We start from the raw sequence: 21,184 nt of genomic DNA, 5'->3' as shown, positions 1-21,184 counted from the left end.
TTAAAGGTCAAGGGTAAAACTGGATATATAAGAATATACTGACCACTCAATGTCTTGAGAACAGATTTCAAACTTAGTATACAGGTATATCTTTTAAGAGGAGTAGATGACCCCTATTGATTTTGATGTCAAATGTCAAGGGTACTGGACATAGGAAGATACTGTCCACTCAATATCTTGGGAACTCTTTGTTCGACAGACATCAAACTTATTACACTATTGCATCTTAAGAAGTAGAGAACACCTATTGATTTTGAAGTCACATGGTCAGTGGTCATACTAAACACAAGAAAATAATGTCCGCTCAATATCTTGAAAACCCTTTGCTTGACATATGTCGAATTGGTTCACTGGTACATTGTGAGGAGTGGATGACCGCTATTGATTTTCAAGTCGCAAGGTCAAAGGTCAAGGTTAATACTGGATATAAGAAAATAATGTAGCTCAATATCTTGAGAACCCTTTGTTAAAGAGACATAAAACTTGGTACATTGTGAGGAATACATGACCGCTATTAATTTTGAGGTCACATAGTCAATGGTAATTTGGACATAAGAAGATACTGTCCACTCAAAATCTTGAGAACCCTTTGCTTGACAGACATCAATCTTGGTACACTGGTATATCATAAGTAGATGACCCCTTTAAAATGGTCAGAGGTCAAACTGGACATTGTAATATATTGTCTCCTATATTTTAAGAATCATTTGCTTGATTGACACCAAACTTGGTACACCATAAGGAGTAGATTAACCATATTGATTTTTAGGTCACATGGTCAATCAACTCTGGACATAGAAAGATAAATGTCTGCTTTATATCTTGAATTAGTTTGGCACTACTATCAATTAAATGATGCAGGTGTATAACCCTTTTCAATTTTGCACCACTGGGGGGGGGGGGGGGGGATATATCTTTTACAAACATTTCTTGTTATGTCTCCGAACACAAAGTGTCGGAGACATATTGTTTTTGCTCCGTTTCTTATTATTCTTATTCTTTTCTTCTTATTTTTCCTCTTCTTTAGTGAGAAATTTGTCCGACCGATTTCGTGAAAGTGCTTCGACAGATCCACTTCAAACTTTGTGAGCTGATAGGGGGTCACTAGGAGGGGTGCATTCAACTTTTCAAAATGGCCGCCGTTTCAAGATGGCGGCCAAAAAACGTCAAAAACTCAAGGTTGTCGGATTTCAACCAAATTCGATTTCTAGGGTAACATGGTCACCCCGAGTCCATTTCCACCATCAAAATTTTTTTTTGAGCCGCCATTTTCAAAATGGCCGCCATATACCGAAATATTTCAAAGTATTAAAATCTCTACAACATTTGGGTTCTGGGGTAAATGGAGGGTCCACAATTCATTTCTTTCATCAGTACTTCCTTCCAATCAATTTTCAAATGTTTCAAAATGGCCGCCATTGAAGAAAATGGCCGCCAAAAATCAAGTCCGTTGGATTTCAACCAAATTCAGTTTTTAGGGTTTTTTGAGAATCCTGAGTGCATATCTGACATCAAAAAGCATTTCTGACATGGGGAAGTGTTCGGAGACATTTGTGTTGGCATCCCAACACAGTTATAGCTCGTTTATTTTGTTATTACATTTTACACTCTCAAAATTACTTTTTTGTAAATCTTTTGTCACAGTGGTTAGTTACTCCACACATTCCCCATATAAAGCCAAAACCTACCCCTGGGGTATTGATCTAATCAAACTTGAATCTGCAACCTAAATATGCTTGCATATTAATATGACTAATCTTGGTCCTGCTTAATAAGACTTTTTTTTGTTTTTTAATAAGACTTTTTTGATTGTACTACTTGAGGATGATTGCATTTTAATATGACGAAGCATGGCCCTGCTGTTCTTAAAAAAAAATAGTTCACATATATTGCCATGTAAACCTTCAATCCCATATAGTTGTGGCCCACCCTACCCTCCGGAGCCATGATTTGAATAAACTGGAATTTGCATTACCTGAATACGCTAGTCCATCAACATGACTAATCATAATCTAGAGGTTCATGAGAATAGCTCTAAATATAATCCCAAGTAAAACTTTTATCAGGGGCCCCTGTTGTGGCCCATCCCTGGGGATCACAAATTGAACAAGCTTGAATCTGCACTTTCTGATCAGTGATGATGCTTGCATATTCATTTTACTTATCACAGCCCTGCTGTTCTCTCGAGGATTTTTTATATACATTGTATCCCCATGTAAAACTTTAATTCCCTTTTGTAGCCCCATCCAACCCCTGGGGGGCCATGGTTTGAACAAACTTGAATCTGTACTACCTGGAGATGCTTGCATATTAATTCATTTCCTATATATCCCCATGTAAAACTTCAGTTTCACCCTACCTCTGGGAGCCAAGATTTGAATCTTCTTTATGTCTGGAAGCTCCCACACAAGTTTCATCTTTTCTGGCCCATTGATTCTTGAGAAGATCCATAAATGACCCACCCTATCTGTTGTCTTTTATTGATTATCTCCCTTTGGAAGGAGAATTGGCCCCTTCATTTGAAAAACAACAACAAACAAGAGGCCCACAGGCCTTATCGGTCACCTGAATACTAGTGAAAAAGTATCACTACTCCCACAAGGTATGAAATCTATAAAAAAAATTCCTGTTCTGAATATCTAAGCGAAATTCTAATGTTCATCAGCAACAGTATAAAACAAGATGTGTTCTTAAAACTTCACTGCCCTCAAAAGTGCATACACTGATGAAAAGCTTTAAATAATACATTATTAACATTAAAACTATATGTAAAATTAAAAAGATATGACTAATTTGGACCCATTCTAAAGTCATAACCCTGGGTTGTGAAATTCACAATTTTTTGTACATCCTTTTCTGCTTAATTCCTAAGTATGCATTTAGATTTTATACATTATCAGCAAACTTAAACATAAATACTAAGTTTGGCCCCACCCTAGGGTCAGAACATCTACTCTGGGGATCATTAAAATTACAATTTTGGTAAAGGACTTCTTGCTATATCCATTTAGTTTAAATAGCACTAAAGATGTTATATAAGTGTTTTACACAAAACACTATATACCAAGTTTGGCCCCGCCCTGGGGTCAGAACCCCTACCCCGTGGATCATGAAATTGACAGTTTTGGTAGAGGCCTTCCTGCTCTACATCACTATGCATATAGTTTTTCTTACACTGAAGATTTTTTTTTAAATTGGTCAATCTTAGGCAGTTTTTGCCTTGCCCCTTGGGCCCCAGAGTCCTGAAATTTACAATTATGTTCCCCTTGTCCCAATGATGCTTCATACCAAATTTGAAAACAATTGGAATGGAAGTTATTAAGAAGAAGTTAAAAATGTTCAATTGTTAATGCACGACAGACAACGATAACCAATTGCAATAGGTCACCTGAGTTTACTTAGGTGAACTAAAAACTTGAATCTCCTTAACCCAAGGATACTATGTGCCAAGTGTGATTGAAATTGGCTCAATGGTTCTGTAGATTCTGAAGAAGATTAAACTGTAAAAAGTTTATAACACCGATGACGCTGCAGACAGACAACTTTTGACCGGAAAAGTTCACATCAGCTACCGTAAAAAATATGTTGATGTGATATTCTGTTAATAAACTGAAAATGGACTTTTGCACTAGCAGAGACTTAGTAAACACAATATTCAGAACATGATGCCATCTAAATAGTTTATGTAATTATTCAATAAACATATCATTGTCCAACAATGTCATCAAGAGATCTTCAAGGTATCACACCGGTAATTATTTTCACTATATATTACTATAGAGGGGGAAAAATCATTAAAAATCAGTTTACAAAATTGATGCCGAATAACGCAGTCAGACACGTTCTATGTTACCTATCTCGTCTCTCGACACCAGAAAAACAACACCCTACGCGGCATTTTCGAAAAAAAATTACCCGCAAACAAGACTACCCTCAAATCCACGTGTTTTTCACATGTGTGTAAACAGCCAGAGTGCACCTCAGGAAGTAGCCTCAGCTACCAACAGCAAATAGTTCCTTTGTATACACTTGATTATTTCTACAAAATTTCCTAATCAGGGGTACAAAAATTAAGAGAAAAGAAGAGGAAATGAGAAAAATCGCGCAAGGAAAAAAAATATTTCTTTAAATATATGGAACTACAATTGACTAAGTTCATTTTGATTGGACAATTACCAGTATGATACCTTAACTGTCAAGAATTCACAATATATATATACTAAATGATAACAAAACAATAGATAAATCATATATAAAAACAGTAAAGAAAAAAAAGATATTAATTTCAATCTAAGATTTTATAATCACCAAATAATCTGGAACAAGAGTACTGCAAACAGTACATAATACGCCCATGAAAATGTTTACATAGGGTGTTTTTCTTAAGCCATAATTTGTAGAACTTTTGCTTCAGGTAGTATCAGCCATCATCAGGCTGTGACATATTTTCTTTACATAATATGAATATTTCCTTAAAAAAAGGACTAGTTCAACCTGTAATTTTCTTAAAAATTTAAGAAAATCAAAATCCTTGCCACATGCACATCTTCCATACCTATACAAATATTCTGTGTGAAATAAGAAGGTCCTCACTTGAAAATTGTAGAATCTGATGGAAAAAATAAAAGACAAATCATGTACATTCTATGCAATATTTCCTCAAAACTGACTAGTTCAACAACCTGTAATTTTCTCAAAAATTAAGAAAATCAAAGTCCTTGCCACATGCACATCTTCCATACCCATACAAATACTCTGTTAAATAAGAAGGTCCTCACTTGAAAACTGTGGAAGGGAAAACGGCCGAATCATGTACTCTTTATGTAATAATTCCTCAAAACTGACAAAGTTCAATAACTTGTAATTTTCTCAAAAATTGAAGGAAATCAAAATCCTTGCCACATGCACATCTTCAATACTATATAAACACTTTGTAAAACAAGATGGTCCTCCCTTGAAAATTGTGGGAGGAGTTAGCCGGACAATTTATGTACCCTCCTCATAACAATAATTTTCAAATAAAGGGGCAAAACTCCTGCAGGATAGGTCGAAATGGATCTAAACTGAAACAAACAAGATCAACAAAGAAGCTCCATAGCCAGTTTCAGCTTGATATGTGACAGAGAAATGAAATTAGAAACAGAAAACCCTGAACGGACAGACATCGCTGTACCATAATACTTCCCGTCTAAAGACTGGTGTATAAAAAGTCAAATGAATGCAAATTTACCATTTTTCTCACAGTATTAAATTCTGTCAAACTACTTCTAAAGATGAATAGTTTTCTAAAGTCCTACGTTCTTTATGTTCATGTTTGTCCTGTGTTATATGATGACGTGTCATTTTCTGTTGATAAATTTTTTCTTGTATTATCAATACATTGCTGAATTCTATGATATATATGCAACTCTTGTGGCAAGATCAGGTTGTATAGGGGATACGTGCAAAAAACAAACCTGGGCTTAACTAAATATGGCCAACTTCTTGTCAAACTATAAGCCTCTGTCAAGACTGTATCTCAATGGTTCAGAATCTAGAATTTTTATTTGTATGTTTCTGATGTGTGTGTTTGAGTGAGAGAGAATTTTGACAATCAAAGTGGTTTTTATATGTATTTTCTTCGAGAGATTTCTAGTCTTCATATCATAATTTTGTATAAAATTGGTAATTAAAGTATTATGGGTGTTCATGAAGGGAAAAGTTACAAACTTTTTTTTTTTTCATTTTTCAGGACAACTCGCCCCCTCATCGGGACAACTCGCCCCCTCTTTGGGACAACTTGCCCCCTCTCTTGAGATATCTCGCTCCTTCATATCATACATGTTTACAATTATTATTTTTGGTCTCAATAAATTTAATGAATTTCTTATACATGTAGATAGTATATACATCACAGACAATAAGACGTGTTCACATAAACACCAAACTTCGTGTCTTTTTATGCAAGACGAAATTTTTTTTAGTAAAAATCCATTGTTTGGGTTCAGTAAATTCATCATCACTTTTATTTACATGTAAAATATATAATTTCAGCTGGAAACAATTTAGCGTTTGGTATAGGGAGAGTATTAGCTTGGTCTACAGCTGACGTAGTATAATTATCAATAATCTGCGTCTGTTGTTAAATCTAATTGCTTGATTTCATTTTTAATAATTTGTTTGATTTCCCCCAAGCTGTTATAAATTTACTTCAAACGTTATGAGGTACTCATCAACAGAGTTCTTTGCACTTTGAAATCGCCGTGTAAAAAGAATCACCCCGCGTAAAAAGAATCAGTAAAGCAAAGCTGTTATAAAATTTCTAAAATGGGAATTTTATTATTTTTCAACGGGAATTAGTTGAGAAACGCATTAAAAGATAATTACATGTATCAGAACATTCATGCTTCACCTTTACACTTATGTATACTATATCGATAAAAAAAAACAAAAACAAAAAAACAAACACTCACACCTCCCCCCCCCCTCCCCCAAAAAACCCCAAAATTTTCTCAGTATTGGAGACATTTAATCAATTACCTAAAGATCAGCAAATATAATTTTCCTTGCCAATTGATTTATGAAAAATATAACTTTTTCTGAAATGCAATATCAAATCTGTGTAAAATTCTATTAGAATTTACCATGAAATAAAAAGACGTATCTTTATAGGGTTAAAAGTGTAAATAACACACACACACACAAAATAAAAAGTGATAATATATTTATATATAATATTGGGGGCGAGTTGCCTCAAGAGAAGGGGGCGAGTTGTCCTGAGAGAGGGCGAGTTGTCCTAAGAGGGGGCGAGTTGTCTTGAGGGCGAGTTGTCTTGGGGGCGAGTTGTCCAGCATTCGTATGTTGGGAAATTCACCCTTTTTAAAAAACAAAACTATTTCATTTTTATTCATTACTCGTAACAACAAACTCTTGACAACCAACATTTGTCTACTGACATCTTGGTTACCATAGTAATACAACATACATTTGTGAAATATATATAACAATTTACCTACAAAATTGGACATGTGAAGTGACTCTTGCAGAACCTAAGAATATCAATTATGTGCCAAATATTCTTGAAGTCCAAGTATATTACATGTATTATATATGACACAGACAAAATAAAAACAAACTTTCGCAAAAAAATATTGTGGCACATGAATATAAGTACATGTATAGTGCTACAAGTCAGGGAAACAAACTGTATTGGAAGACATTAACGCCAATACACATTTTTCAAATCAAAATGTATTCGTTGTAATGTCCATTATTGCTAAAAAGATAATATTTTTTCTCATTCTTCAATAATACTGACAAAATTCAAGCTGACCATTGTTTCAAAACTCCAATTTATAGAGTATGTTCATATTCACATTGGAAATTCCAATGAAAATTGTTTGTGTATGCACATATGCAGTAAATTTTTCTCACTGCATATTCTGATCAACAGAATAAGTATAATTTGAATGCATTAATGAACACCCCATTTATAAGCACCAATTCGACACTGACTTTTGTTAACTAATTTCGGTGAACGTCTTCCTGTGTCTATAATAAAAGATCATGCAAATCATGGGAGAAATATAAAAAAAAAAAAAAAAAAAAAAACCTGAGACAAAAATATGTCTGATCAAAAGAATAAAAATGAAGAACAGAAAACAGCACCGACTTAAAATTAACATACAAAACATACCCCAACACTATGAAAAATATGAATAAAAAATGGGACTTACAAAAGTAAACCATTAAAAAGCTTAATTGTTGTGTTAAATAGTGGCAACATTTGCTAATTGGTTAAACTACTAAAAGAAAAACAACCAAGTCATTTCACCGTCAGGAAACAAGTGAATACATAATAACAACATCACACAAAACTGGCGACTGATGAGATTATTCATAATAAACCCTCTAAACTACTGGAGATTTCCCGTGCTGTACAGTGGAAACTGGGTTCTAGGAGTAGGCGTGGTTAATAAAGGCCCTCCTCTCCTCGGATGGTTCTTCAGATGACAACCGTCTCTCGTCTGTACGATGATTCAGATACGACCAATAGGGTTTGAACTAAGTGAACAAAAAATTCAATTTGCCTCTTATTTTTATACCACAAAACACTTGTTGACTGAAACAACAAGTGGTACTGTGATCAATGCTCACTAAGAATACCCCCCGCTTACCCCAATCTCTCAAAGGGTGTTGGTAATAGGTATAAACTACCTCTTTTCTGAGTGTAAAAAACAAATGGCATGACAAACCGAACCATATTGCTACTTCGATATCCAGTGCACGTGACCTTTGACCTTTTGACCCCAAAATCGATAGGGAACATCTTCATCCCATGGGTAGTCCATATGTATGATATGGTGACTGTAGGTGGAAAGGATAACGCTTTAGAGCCCGGAAACCATATTGCTACTTCAATGTCCAGTGCGCTTGACCTTTGACCTTTTGACCCCAAAATCGATAGGGAACATCTTCATCCCATGGGTAGTCCATATGTATGATATGGTGACTGTAGGTGGAAAGGATAACACTTTAGAGCCCGGAAACCATATTGCTACTTCGATGTCCAGTGCGCTTGACCTTTGACCTTTTGACCCCAAAATCGATAGGGAACATCTTCATCCCATGGGTAGTCCATATGTATGATATGGTGACTGTAGGTGGAAAGGATAATGCTTTAGAGCCCGGAAACCATTGCGTCTACAGACGGACAGACAGACGGACAACCCGATTCCAGTATACCACCACCCCCCACAACTTGTTGCGGGGGGGTATAAATATAACATGACTAAATCAAACTTTTTAAAGTTTCATGTTATATGAAACCTTATATATGTAATAAATCTTTTCCAATTAAATTGAGAATGAATAGTATTAACACACCTGAGAAATCTGATATGGAAAGTTGAGAATATGTATAATAATATTTTGAAAATGAAAACTTTCAAATATACTTGAATTAGTTAAAAATGCAGTTTCAGTACAAAATCTTAAATAAAGATCCTTGCTTGACTCGAACCCATGACCTACAGATCAGCAGTCGACACATTAACCTACTGAACTACCCAGGTAGACAATTAGATTTAAAAGGCATATAAATGTATTGCTGATCATGTTTCAGAAGGAAGTCGGCCATTATGACAATGTGTTATTCCACAGGGGCTAAGCCCGTTTAGGGCCCGAACTCTGTGATACCATAAATATACCATCTATATTTATGGTATCACAGAGTTTTGGGCCCAAAACGGGCTTAGCCCCTGTGTGTTATTCCTAGCCATTAAGTCTGTGCTTATCCCCTATTTCCCCAGGTGTGAAGTGGATGTATAGCCTCCCCATGGAAAGAACATGAGTTCATTGCAGATAAACCCAGGTTGCATCTGTAATCTGTGTAAACAACAGATAAAGAAACACAGAAAATGAGAGACTCTCATTGAAAAACTTGATATGGGCATATTCAAGAAAGTGTAATCAAGAAGGACAACTTTTTAAACCCCATAAGCAATTTATTCTCAACCACACTTCTTACCAAAATCTACATAAGATGCAAGAAATTTTTTTAACCTTGAACTACTGACAGAAAAGGTGAGGAATGATGCATGTATATTTTGCCCATGATTGCAACGATAAATATATATATCCTGGATTTTTTAATATTTGATCAACAGATACACATTTTTCTACCATTTTCCTTTCCATATGGTAAACACTGAATCATGTTACCAATAATATGCAATAAAATACTTTATTTCTGAAATCAAATTACATCAAAATAAAAGAAAACATGAAAAATGGAGTTTTGAAAAATGTTCATTATACTCCCCCTAAAAAAACTATTCTCTGGTATCCTGTGAACATCCAAAGGAGAGTCACAGAAACTTACCACATTCTTCTGTTTGTAAAAGACATACAACACCAGCATTGCCATGGAGATGAACAACATCCAGCTGTATAGGGTCATCATACTGACATCGGTCCTCAGCTTCCTTCGATGATTACGCACCACGGGGGATGTAACAATCTTCTCTTTCAAGTACACACCATGAGCATAGCTCTCCTCTACAAAACGAGAACATTTTCTGCTCTAAATACGAAAATCAAAACAAGTGCATATTTTTTTTTTCAAATTTCACAGAAAATTATTTGGATTACATAAATTGTTTAGTATTTTAATAAAAAAAAATCAATATATGCACCCAGGGGTGCATAAGCCGAGTTGCATGGGATACATTGTAAAGTCAGGAATGATGTGGCATATTTATAATTGTGAAGAACTAATTTCAGTTTTAAACTTTTCAAGTTACTGTCCAGAAACCATATTTGTCTGAAGTTTTCAATCTATTTTTGGTCACTGTGACCTTGACCTTTGACCTTTTTTCTCCAAAATCAATAGGGCCTTGCTTTGCTGGTATCCAACAATATAACCAAGTTTCATTTGATTCAAATTAAAAAAAATTCAAGTTATTCTCTGAAAACTAATTATTTTTTGGAATTCTAAATCTATTTTCGGTCACTGTGACCTTGACCTTTGACCCATTTTCTCCAAAATCAATAGGGGTCTTCCTTACCTGGTACATAACAATATCTTTAAGTATCATTTGATTCGGATTTAAACTTTCTGAGTTATCATCTGGAAACCAAATATTTCTGAAATTTTCATTCTATATTCGGTCACTGTGACCTTCACTTTTTTCCTCCAAAATCAATAGGGGTCTTCCTTACCTGGTACCCAACAATATATCAAAGTTTCATTTGATTCGGATTTAAACTTTCTGAGTTATCATCCGGAAACCAAATTTTTCTGAAATTTTCATTCTATTTTCGGTCACTGTGACCTTGACCTTAAACAGTTTTTCTCCAAAATCAATAGGGGTCTTCCTTACCTGGTACCCAACAATATCTCAAAGTTTCATTTGATTAGATTGTAAACTTTTCGAGTTATCATCCAGAAACCAATTGTTGACGCCCAACCGCCCGCCCGCCCGCATCACCAAACCAATAGCCGAGTTCAACTTCGTTGCAACTCGGCTAATAATCATGGATCATCATGAGACCTTCCATCTTCTCTAGCCAAGGGTTTTCAGTCCATTCCACTCCCTATGGAGTGATTCGAAAATCCTTGGCCAGCAATGGAGAGTGAAGTGGACCAAAAACCCTTGGCAAGCAAAGATGGAGGCCCTCTGATATTTTGAATATTGATCATGTCAAGGAAACCCTGTTACATTGAGCTAATAGCAAAGTAAAGTCATTTAAGAAATGCCTTGAAAGGGGGCGAGGATGACCGCAAATTTTAGTGAGCACAAAAAACACAAAATCATTTTCTCAAAGATATTCTAGGTGTACATAGAAAAGCATCAAATTTAGCAGTCAATGCTGAATTGGGTTCTTATCCACTCTACTACTTATGTTATGAAAACATGTTTAAATATTATATCAGATTAAGAGATATGGAATCAAGTACCACATACAATGTGAAGATTTTTAAAGATGAAGGGGGCATGGCCCTTCATTTGAACAAACTTGAACACTTTAATGAATATCCAAGTGAATTACATGATGACGGCAATTTACAATCAGTTTTAATATTGCCCAATATAATTTTAATGCCGACTTCCCCGCATCGTTCAATTTGTTGTGACGATCATGTTCCATTTGTGTGTCTCAGTTTAAGAGCAAAGTTAAATAATCCCATATCGAAATTTTATGCGTGATTTTTCAGAAATATATATAGACCATCAACTTGAACGCAGACTTGTGGTCCGCCATAATTTTGGTACGCTATCTCACATGATTTTTGATTTAAGTAACATGGCTTTCAAACTTTTGTACACAAATACGATCAGACCTTGACGGGGGAGTTCGTAGCTTCTTGCTCTATCTTGTTGGTAGATAACGTGGTAATTTGGAGCAGGGATGCGGTATATTTGATTGTTCATATAGAAAATTGTTTGAAAAGTTCCCGGATTAACAAATGGTCATCATCAAAGTGAAAGTAGAACCGAAAGACGCCCAAAGAACATTTTGATACAGTGCAACAAAAATTCTGTAAAACAACTAGTCCAAAAACAAGAGATGTTTGTAAAACACATATGCCCCCCCCCCCCCCCCCCCCCCCCCCCCCCCATGGTGCAAAATTGAAAAGGGTTATACACACAAACATCATTTAATTGAGAGTAGTATCATCAATTCAAAATATTGAGCAGACAATATCTTCCTATGTCAAGAGTGGATTGACCATGTGACCTAAAAATCAATAGGGGTCATCAACTCCTGAAGATGTACCAGTGTACCAAGTTTGATGTCTGTCAAGCAAAGGGTTCTCAAGATATTGAAGGGACAGTATATTCCTATGTCCAGTTTGACCCTTGACCTTTGACCATGTGACCTCAAATTCATTAGTAGTCATTTTCTCCTGATGATGTACCAGTGTACCAAGTTTGATGTCTGTCAACCAAAGGGTTCTCAAGATATTGAAGGGACAGTATATTCCTATGTCCGATTTGACCCTTGACTTTTGACCATGTGACCTCAAATTCAATAGGGGTCATCAACTCCTGAAGATGTACCAGTGTACCAAGTTTGAAGTCTGTCAAGCAAAGGGTTCTCAAGATATTGATTGGACAGTATATTCCTATGTCCAGTTTGACCCTTGACCCTTGACCTCAAAATCATTAGGGGTCATCTTTCCTGAAGATGTACCAGTGTACCAAGTTCAATGTCAGTCAAGCAAAGGGTTCTCAAGATATTGACCAGACAGTATATTCCTATGTCCAGTTTGACCCTTGACCTTTGACCATGTGACATCAAAATCAATATGGGTCATCTTCTTCTAAAGATATACCAGTGTACCAAGTTTGATGTCTGTCAAGCAAAGGATTCTTGAGACATTCAGTGGTCAATATATTCCTATGTCCAGTTTGACCCTTGACCTTTGACCATGTGACCTCAAAATCAATAGATGTCATCTTTTCCTGATGATGTACCAGTGTCCCAAGTCTGATGTCTGTCAAGCAAAGGGTTCTCAAGACATTGAGCGGACAGTATATTCCTATGTCCAGAGTAGATTGACCCTTGACCTTTAACCTTTTCACCTGAAAAACAATAGGGGTCCTCTTCTTTTTATAACCAACCCACATATGAAATAACATTACAATCAAGTGAATGGTTCTCAAGATATTGAGCGGACAACTCATGGTCTACCACATGGGGTTAAGACCAGCAGTTTGAACTTGACCTTTGACCACGTGACCTGAAAATCCATAGGGATCATCTACTCTCTAAGGAAAGCCTCTGTATCAATTTTGGCTATTATCAAGCAAAGGGGTCAAAAGATACTGAGCAGACAACACATGGGCTTAAGACCAGAGGTTTGACCTTGACCTTTGACCATGTGACCTGAAGGCCAATAGGGATCATCTACTCTCCAAGGGCAACCCTTGTACCAAGTTTGGTAGTTATCATGCATAGGGGTCAAAAGTTATTGAGTGGACAACACATAGTCTACCACATGGGGTAAAGACCAGCAGTTTGACCTTGACCTTTGACCATGTGACCTGAAAATCAATAATGATCATCTACTCTCCAGGGGCAACCCCTGTACCAAGTTTGGTTGTTATCAAGCAAAGGGGTCGAAAGATATTGAGTGGACAACACATGGTCTACAGACCAACCGACCGACAGTTGCAAACCAATATGCCCCCTCTTTTTCAAAGGGGGGCATTAAAAAAGGGCATCAACTTTTTAAACTAATTCGAAGAATGTCTACTTTCCAGGGAGCAAAAAGAAAGAAAAAAAATAAAAATTTCGAAGTGTGGAAAAAACGATTGGGTCGGGACAAATTTCACGGGTCGGTCGGAGTACATCAAACAAATAAATTTTTATTTTAAGCCTAAACATGAAATGTTTGTAAAACATATATGCAACCCCCCCCCCCCCCCCCCTCCCCGTGGTGCAAAATTGAAAAGGGTTAAACATATGAATCATTTAATTGATAGAAGTGTCAAAACAATTCAGGATATTGAGTGGACAAAATCTTCCTATGTCCAGAGTGGATCGATCCTTCCTTGGCTTCTGACCATGTGACCTAAAAATCAATAGGGGTCATCTACTCCTTAGGATGTACCAGTATACCAAGTTAGGTGTCAATCAAGGAAATGATTCTCAAAATATAGGAAATAATATATTGCTGTGTTCAGTTCGACCCTTGACCATGTGAACCCAAAATCAATAGAGGTCATCTACTCCTTAAGATGTACCAGTGTACCAAGTTTGATGTCTTTCAAGCAAAGGGTTCTCAAAATATTGAGCAGACAATATCCTCCTAGTTCAGTTTAACTCTTGACCTTTGACCACATGACCTCAATATCAATAGAGGTCATGTACTACTTCAGCAGGGTTCGAAATTAACTTTTTCAAGCACTAGTCCGTACGGACTAGTCACTGTTGATGTTCACTAGTCCGCACAGCATTTCACTAGTCCGTCCAGTACATCATATTAAATGATCTTAATTTTATTCAACAGTATTTAATGAAACCAAACACATCACAGTTGCAATCAAATTAATTTCTGACACCTACAGAAGAAAGAGACCACCATATTTTATTTCGCATTCAAGATCTTCAGAAGCATACAATATTAACCTCCGAGTTAATCCTATTATAAACATCCATAAGTGCGCTCGAGATCGACATTCCTGTTGTTTTGGTGCTCAGATCTTAGAGCCACAGGAGTTTGAAATTTTATCAATAAAGTCAATAAAATTCACTCGATTGACCAAGTCATGAGCTATAGTGTTATGAACTACTGTGTTAGAGTCGCGAATGATGAGAACATGTGCGCACAAACATGCATGTTCTCAGACCACACTACTTGCAATTCTTGCACCTAGAATACGTTCTCGTGATGTGTACTCGGCGTTCGGAATCGGCAGGAATTTGACAATTTGTGCACGTTCGAAGAACGGCGGTCCCGAATGCACTCCATGTGTTTGGAAGCTCAGGATGTCATAGTCACGCAAACACTTAACCATGCAGGTAATTAATCGACCATAAGTTCAAACATCTAAGAGACTCGGACAAATCTTGCTAAAAATCTTTACCATATTCAAGATTGATTTCCGGATTTTCACTAGTCCGTACGGACTAGTGCTCTAGAGAGTTCACTAGTCCGACACGTTTTTTACTAGTCTCGGACTTACGGACATGAGTTAATTTCGAACCCTGACTTGGGATGTACCAGTGTTTCAAGTTTGATGTCTTTCAAGCAAATGGTTCTCAAGATATTGAGCAGACAATATATTCCTATCTCAAGATTGACCCTTGACCTTTGACTATGTGACCTTAAAATCAATAGGGGTCATCTACTCCTTACAATGTACCAAGTTTGATGTCTGTCAAAAAAGTGTTCTCAAGATAATGGGCAAACAATATCTTCCTATGTTTATAGTGGATTGACCCTTCACCTTTGACCTTTTGACCTGAAAATCCATAGGGTTTCTCTTCTACACATAACCAACCCATGTATGAAATATAATTAAAATCAAGTGAATGGTTCTCAAGATATTGAGTGGACAACATGTGGTCTACCAACTGACCAACATACATACCGACCGACTGACAGGTGCAAGGCAATATGCCCCTCTTCAATGAAGGGGAGCATAAATATTTATTTCATTACATTGATGTATGAACAATAGACTATGGTGTGATTTGAACTTGAGATCTGCAGTTCACCAGCCCAATGCTTTAACTACTGATGATCAACAAATAAATCGATCAATACATATACATGTAATTTCACAAAACATTTAAATCACCATCGTGTGACATAGTGTCATTAAGAGTACAAGCCTTGGTGTAGGGAGCTACATGTACCTTAATAACTCTTTGGATGATTGTAAGGACCCATAAAATCAACCAATTCTCTGTTTTCTTTGCTTTAAAAGTTTAACATAATGAAAATGTTTAAAATACTTATTCAGATATGGGGTTTGTGTATTACATAAACATCGCAGACATACTATGACTGAGGCAGATACTCTGTATTCTGGTATCATAGACAAAGTAGATTTCATTCGAAACATTGTAAAAAACAAATATGCAAAATATTTTCAAAATAGTAGTAAATTCAGAAGTTACAGAAAATTTTGCTCATCACCAGGGATGAGTAAACAATGGCACTAATTTGTACAGGACATGCGGACAAGTACTTTTTTTGCACCCTGAACTAGTAAATAATAACTTCCAAAGCACAAAATGTTCTCTAAACTTTAAAGTTGGCTTAGAATGCTGATACATTTTTTGGACAAATCCCCTAAAAATCACAATATGCTTACCATCCCAGAAGTCTCCAAATTTGTCTGCCACATTGACGTCTTTCTTTGTTACAATCTCATGATGATCTGCAAAGATAGCACCTACAGACATCAGAACTGCAAAATGTAATCAGTAGGTAAATGAGAATTATTTAATACATATGTAACAATGGGGTTTCCACTGTAATGTTTGCTTCCTGTACATGTTTTCATTATCAATTATTTTGATTATATAAGAAGAGAAATATTACAAAAATGTCTCTACAGACTTACCATTCCAAAAGTCCCAGTCATCCTTGTCTAAAATTAAACATTACACACAAATGTATATTTACTTGCTCAGTACAGATATTAATGCTGCATTGGAAATTTCGCATGAATTCACTATTGAAGACAAATCTTATAACAGACTTATAATAAGACAAGTTTTGTTATACATGTATTTGATAAAAATGTATCCATTTATTTAACTAGTCTGCATTTTAAATGCATGTTTTTATTATCTATTGAAGGGCGACAAGATTAACTTATGTTTTTACTATCTATTGAAGTGTGACAAGATTAACTTATGTTTTTATTATCTATTGAAGGGTGACAAGATTAACTTCATTCCTGTCTATATGTTCTGTGTTGGATTGTGACAGAATTCGCTCTCATTGTAATTCATGAAAGTTGCAATGACCCCAGGAGAGTTTTTGAAGAAATCGCAAGGCATTTTCACCAAACTCTGATTTAGTATTACAACTTTTAAGTAATCACTTGTAGTAATTACTCTGTAGTAGTCCAATTACCCTTGCTATATGGATACAATGAAATACAGACAAATGAAAAGAAATCTCAAGTTCCCCGGACTTTCATTCATTGCAACTAGCCACACCTGTGTAGAGTTTGTGCATTTTATTGCCTGATGATATTTAATCTTTACCTTCATCTGAATTGTCCTTACTGTCCAGAATATCTGTACCCTGGTACCAGTCATCTTCCTCTCGCTCTACAAATATAAATACGTAAAAACAATCTTCCCCTCGCTCTGCAAATATAATTATAAACACATCTTAATGATGTATTACTATTATGTAAAAACAATCTTCCTCTCTCTTTACAAATATAAACACATTTTAATGATGTATTATTTAAAACAATCTTACTCTCCCTCTACAAATATCAGTGTTCGAAATTAACCATAGACCGATAGACCGAGTCAATGTCAAATCACACTGGTCTATGCCAGTTGTAACTGAGATAGACCAAATTGTCTATGCCAATTTTCTAGATTTAAAGCAATAAAGTTATCCCAAAGGTCTAGTGCCAAAGGACCCTGCATGGTCAGTCGATGTCTGATAAACGTTATGAGGAAAGGAGGATATCATAGAAATGGAAAAAATATGCTTTCTAAATATATTAGAAGTAAATAAAAATGGGTTTTTTTTGGTGGGTTTTTTCCAATGTTGCAGTCTATGCCAATTCGATGAGGTCTATGTCATCTTGTTTTGGCATAGACTCGTGGTCTATACCAAGTTTTAAACTAAATTTCGAACACTGAAATATAATTACAAACACATCTTAATGATGTATTACCCCGATACACAAAAACAATCTTACTCTCGCTCTACAAATTCATGCAAACATGTAAAAACAATCTTACTTTCGCTCTACAAATACAAACACGTAAAAACATTCTTACTCTCACTCTACAAATATAAACACATTTTAATGATGTATTACGTAAAAACTATCTTCCTCTTCAATGCTCTACAAATATAAACACATCTTAATGATATACAGATGTATTATGTAATTTTCAAACAAATTAAATTCAAGATGCATGATTATTTAAAGACCAAGGTTTTCAACCGGTCGGTTTTTCTCAGGTAAGTTAAGTAAGGGGCGGAGCTAATTTAAGGCAGGTGTGAAGCCCAAAGCCTGAGGAAACCCTTGCTTGTATATACCGTCCCAAATACACGGGGTGTTATCAGTGTTACCTGCATTACCTGTACGTTTTTGTAAGATTGAAAAATTCATGGTAGTCATAACGCATGGCCTACAAAAACAGTCAGGACATTCGGATTTTCCGACAGTTCCTTTGATAACTGGTCCAGACGAAGAATTTGTTCTTCCTCTGGATCCTAATTCCAACCATTATATACAAGAAAGAGCCCTTATGGCGGCTAACTTCTCTTCCAACAGTTACATCAATCTAATTAAAATAAAATGTTAGATCCGCTCGCGTATTCGCATACATGTGTATGTGAATATACGAGAGGATTTAACGTCTAATTTTAATAAGATTGCAGTTACATACACGTTTGTCGCCATGTTTCGAGGGAAAATTACGCTTATAAATTTTTAAATGAGTGTAAACAAAATTTTAACGTACAATTTTATAATATAATTAATAAATATTAATGTTATACATAATTAATTTGTTTAGCATAAAATCGAGGTCCGTGTAAATTATATTCTAACAATACATAATAATTATTATCAATCATACCCATTCCTAAGCAAACCTACTATATTCTATTATAATTGATGTAATTGTATGCAAAATTTACTACTATTATTGTATGACTTTCTCTACATGAAAATTCCCTCTCCAGTTGGATTACGGTAAGCATCAAAAGATTGCACGGGCGCCTCGATTGCCTGATAAGATAGATAAGGTATACACAAAGACTAGTAACTAAATGTCCATCAATTTCTTGTATCCAATGTGAAGCTCAATTTCTCCTGATTGACAAGGGTTCAAAGGCCAGGTAAATTTGAAGGCGGTGCTTATTTCCTCGGTCTTTAACCAAATTAATGTCAATTTCAAGAGCGGGAAAACAAAACTTCAATTAACACTACAAGGATTTATCTAGGTTCTTTTTACTACCAGTAAATGGTACCTTACCCTCTATGACAACAAATGTCAGAATATTTCCCCTTTCACAGGTAAAAATGTCCCTTCAATTGTAAAAACTACACAAATTTGCACAAAAATATATTTTGTATATTCCAAGTCATTTTCTATAATTGTCAAAGTCTTACAATATAGATAATATATCATAATAATGAGTAATGGATCAATTTATATGCCTGTTGTTAAAGATATCATAATCTGATGATGCCCCCAACCCTCCCCTGATAGCTCACAACTGCAACCCTAACTGTTCTCAAAAATTCCCCTTAAATATAAATTGGGTAGTAGCATCTAAAAGCTGGATAAACCCTGCATTAATTATACAGCTACTTGGGATATATCTTCAGCTTTTCCTAGTATACATGTCAATACTGAATGAAATGAACAATCAACGTAGTAAGATTACCCCCCCCCCCCCCAAACCAAGGAATATCGTTTTACCATAATCATCATGGTGCTGATCATCACCATCCTTTGACTGCATATTTTCATCCCCAAACAGGTCGTCCTCTGCTGTCTTGTCTTCCGGGTCAAGCAGCAAAGGTCCAGGTGTCCGACCTACATTCTTAACAACATCAGCAACTTTCTTCACAACTGGAGTAGTTTTCTTATTTTCCTTTGTGGAAACTGTTGAAAGTTTTGATAGTTCTGATGCTGCAGCTTGAATTGCATCACTGCTATTTCTATCTCGCTCAATATCCTTGACAACTGTATAGTTCCCTTTTCTCTCAGATTCTGTGGTCTTTACACCCGGTATTAACGCACCTGCCTGTACCTTTAAAATGCCTTCCACAATAGGTAGCGATTTTTCTGGAGATGCAGTTCTATATTTGTTCAGATTGTTTGTTCTAGACGAATTCTGGGAAAGTACTACTCTTGTAATGAACTTTGGGAGTTGCCTTGTAAATTGTTGACTTGCTTGCTCTGGTGTAGCTGCGTTCAACTTCGAATCCTTATTAAGAGAAACTGGATCATCTCTACTAGGATTTGTTTGCATCTTCTGCAAGAGTTCTTTTGCTTTGGATTCAGTTTTCAGATGTTTGGGTACAGTCTTCTTTACCTCAGATAAAACAGCACTTCCATCTTCAATAGCTAGAATATATTCATAATCAAATTAAAAAATATCTCAAAATGGGCAATAGCTGTACGTTTTCTAAGTTTGAATATGCTGAATTTGTAATTTAAAAGGAATTTTTAAGGAAAACTCAACATTCTGTGAAAGTTCCGAAATTGACACAATGCAAATTGTGGTAGGGGTAAATTGTTATCCAATATGTCAAGTGTTTGAGAAATGTGATAAGTCACAAACAACCAACATTGGAAGCATTTAATACCAGTTTAGCCACCATGCCCGGCTCCCAACTACTGCAACGCTAAACTATAGCTAGTCTAAATTTTATAATATATATGTAAATATGTTCAGATTTATCCCAACCGTTTATAAAGCCTTCTGTTTTCAACCGAGATGGAGTTTACCCAACACTCAAGCATGAGTTCAACTCCGTAGTGAGAAAAAGACACCCTGGAATTGGAATGGGAAAATGCACATGAAACAGCCTTTAAAGCTGCTACACAATAGCGCAATTGGGTGGGCTTCCCTTGTATCGCAATACATAAAGTGCAAAGAAAAACAATTCACAGGGCCTAGTAGTTTAATATGCAGTACAACTGCAAATGCACGCGACTTGGGCATGACGTGACACTTGGTGCAACTAGCTGATGCTGCGTACCCTAGAAATATTTTTACCTTTTTTGTCAGTAAGCGCTGGTTTACAAACCTCCAGTACTAATAACAAACAAAATACGTGAGATATTAATTGTGCCATTTTAACAACTGCAGGGATTTCAACTCTTCAAAATCATCATTTATCATCTCCGATCTGAAATGAAAGTGAGTCTCCTCAGACGACCATTTTCTGTTAACTCGTACTTTGAATGGATACATTAAATTTGCTTAAGAATGAGTTAGATAATAGATAGAAATTAATTG

At 35.8% G+C, this 21,184-nt stretch overlaps 1 protein-coding gene across 1 annotated transcript; it reads right to left on the bottom strand.

Annotated features, from left to right (window-relative positions):
* Positions 1-3,666: 3,666 nt before the first annotated feature.
* Positions 3,667-21,127, bottom strand: LOC125670465 (uncharacterized). Its single transcript, XM_048905653.2, has 7 exons — positions 20,942-21,127; positions 19,636-20,286; positions 17,218-17,283; positions 16,566-16,592; positions 16,314-16,379; positions 9,863-10,038; positions 3,667-8,043 (listed from the first exon to the last, which is right to left on the bottom strand). Exons 1-7 carry the CDS (start codon positions 21,018-21,020, stop codon positions 7,936-7,938), a joined length of 1,173 nt encoding a protein of 390 aa, XP_048761610.2. The 5' UTR covers positions 21,021-21,127; the 3' UTR covers positions 3,667-7,935.
* Between the last annotated feature and the right edge of the window lie 57 nt (positions 21,128-21,184).

Source organism: Ostrea edulis, chromosome 4 (genome assembly GCF_947568905.1).
Source record: "Ostrea edulis chromosome 4, xbOstEdul1.1, whole genome shotgun sequence".
NCBI lineage: Eukaryota > Metazoa > Mollusca > Bivalvia > Ostreida > Ostreidae > Ostrea > Ostrea edulis.
This window is presented reverse-complemented; position numbering and strand designations above follow the sequence as displayed.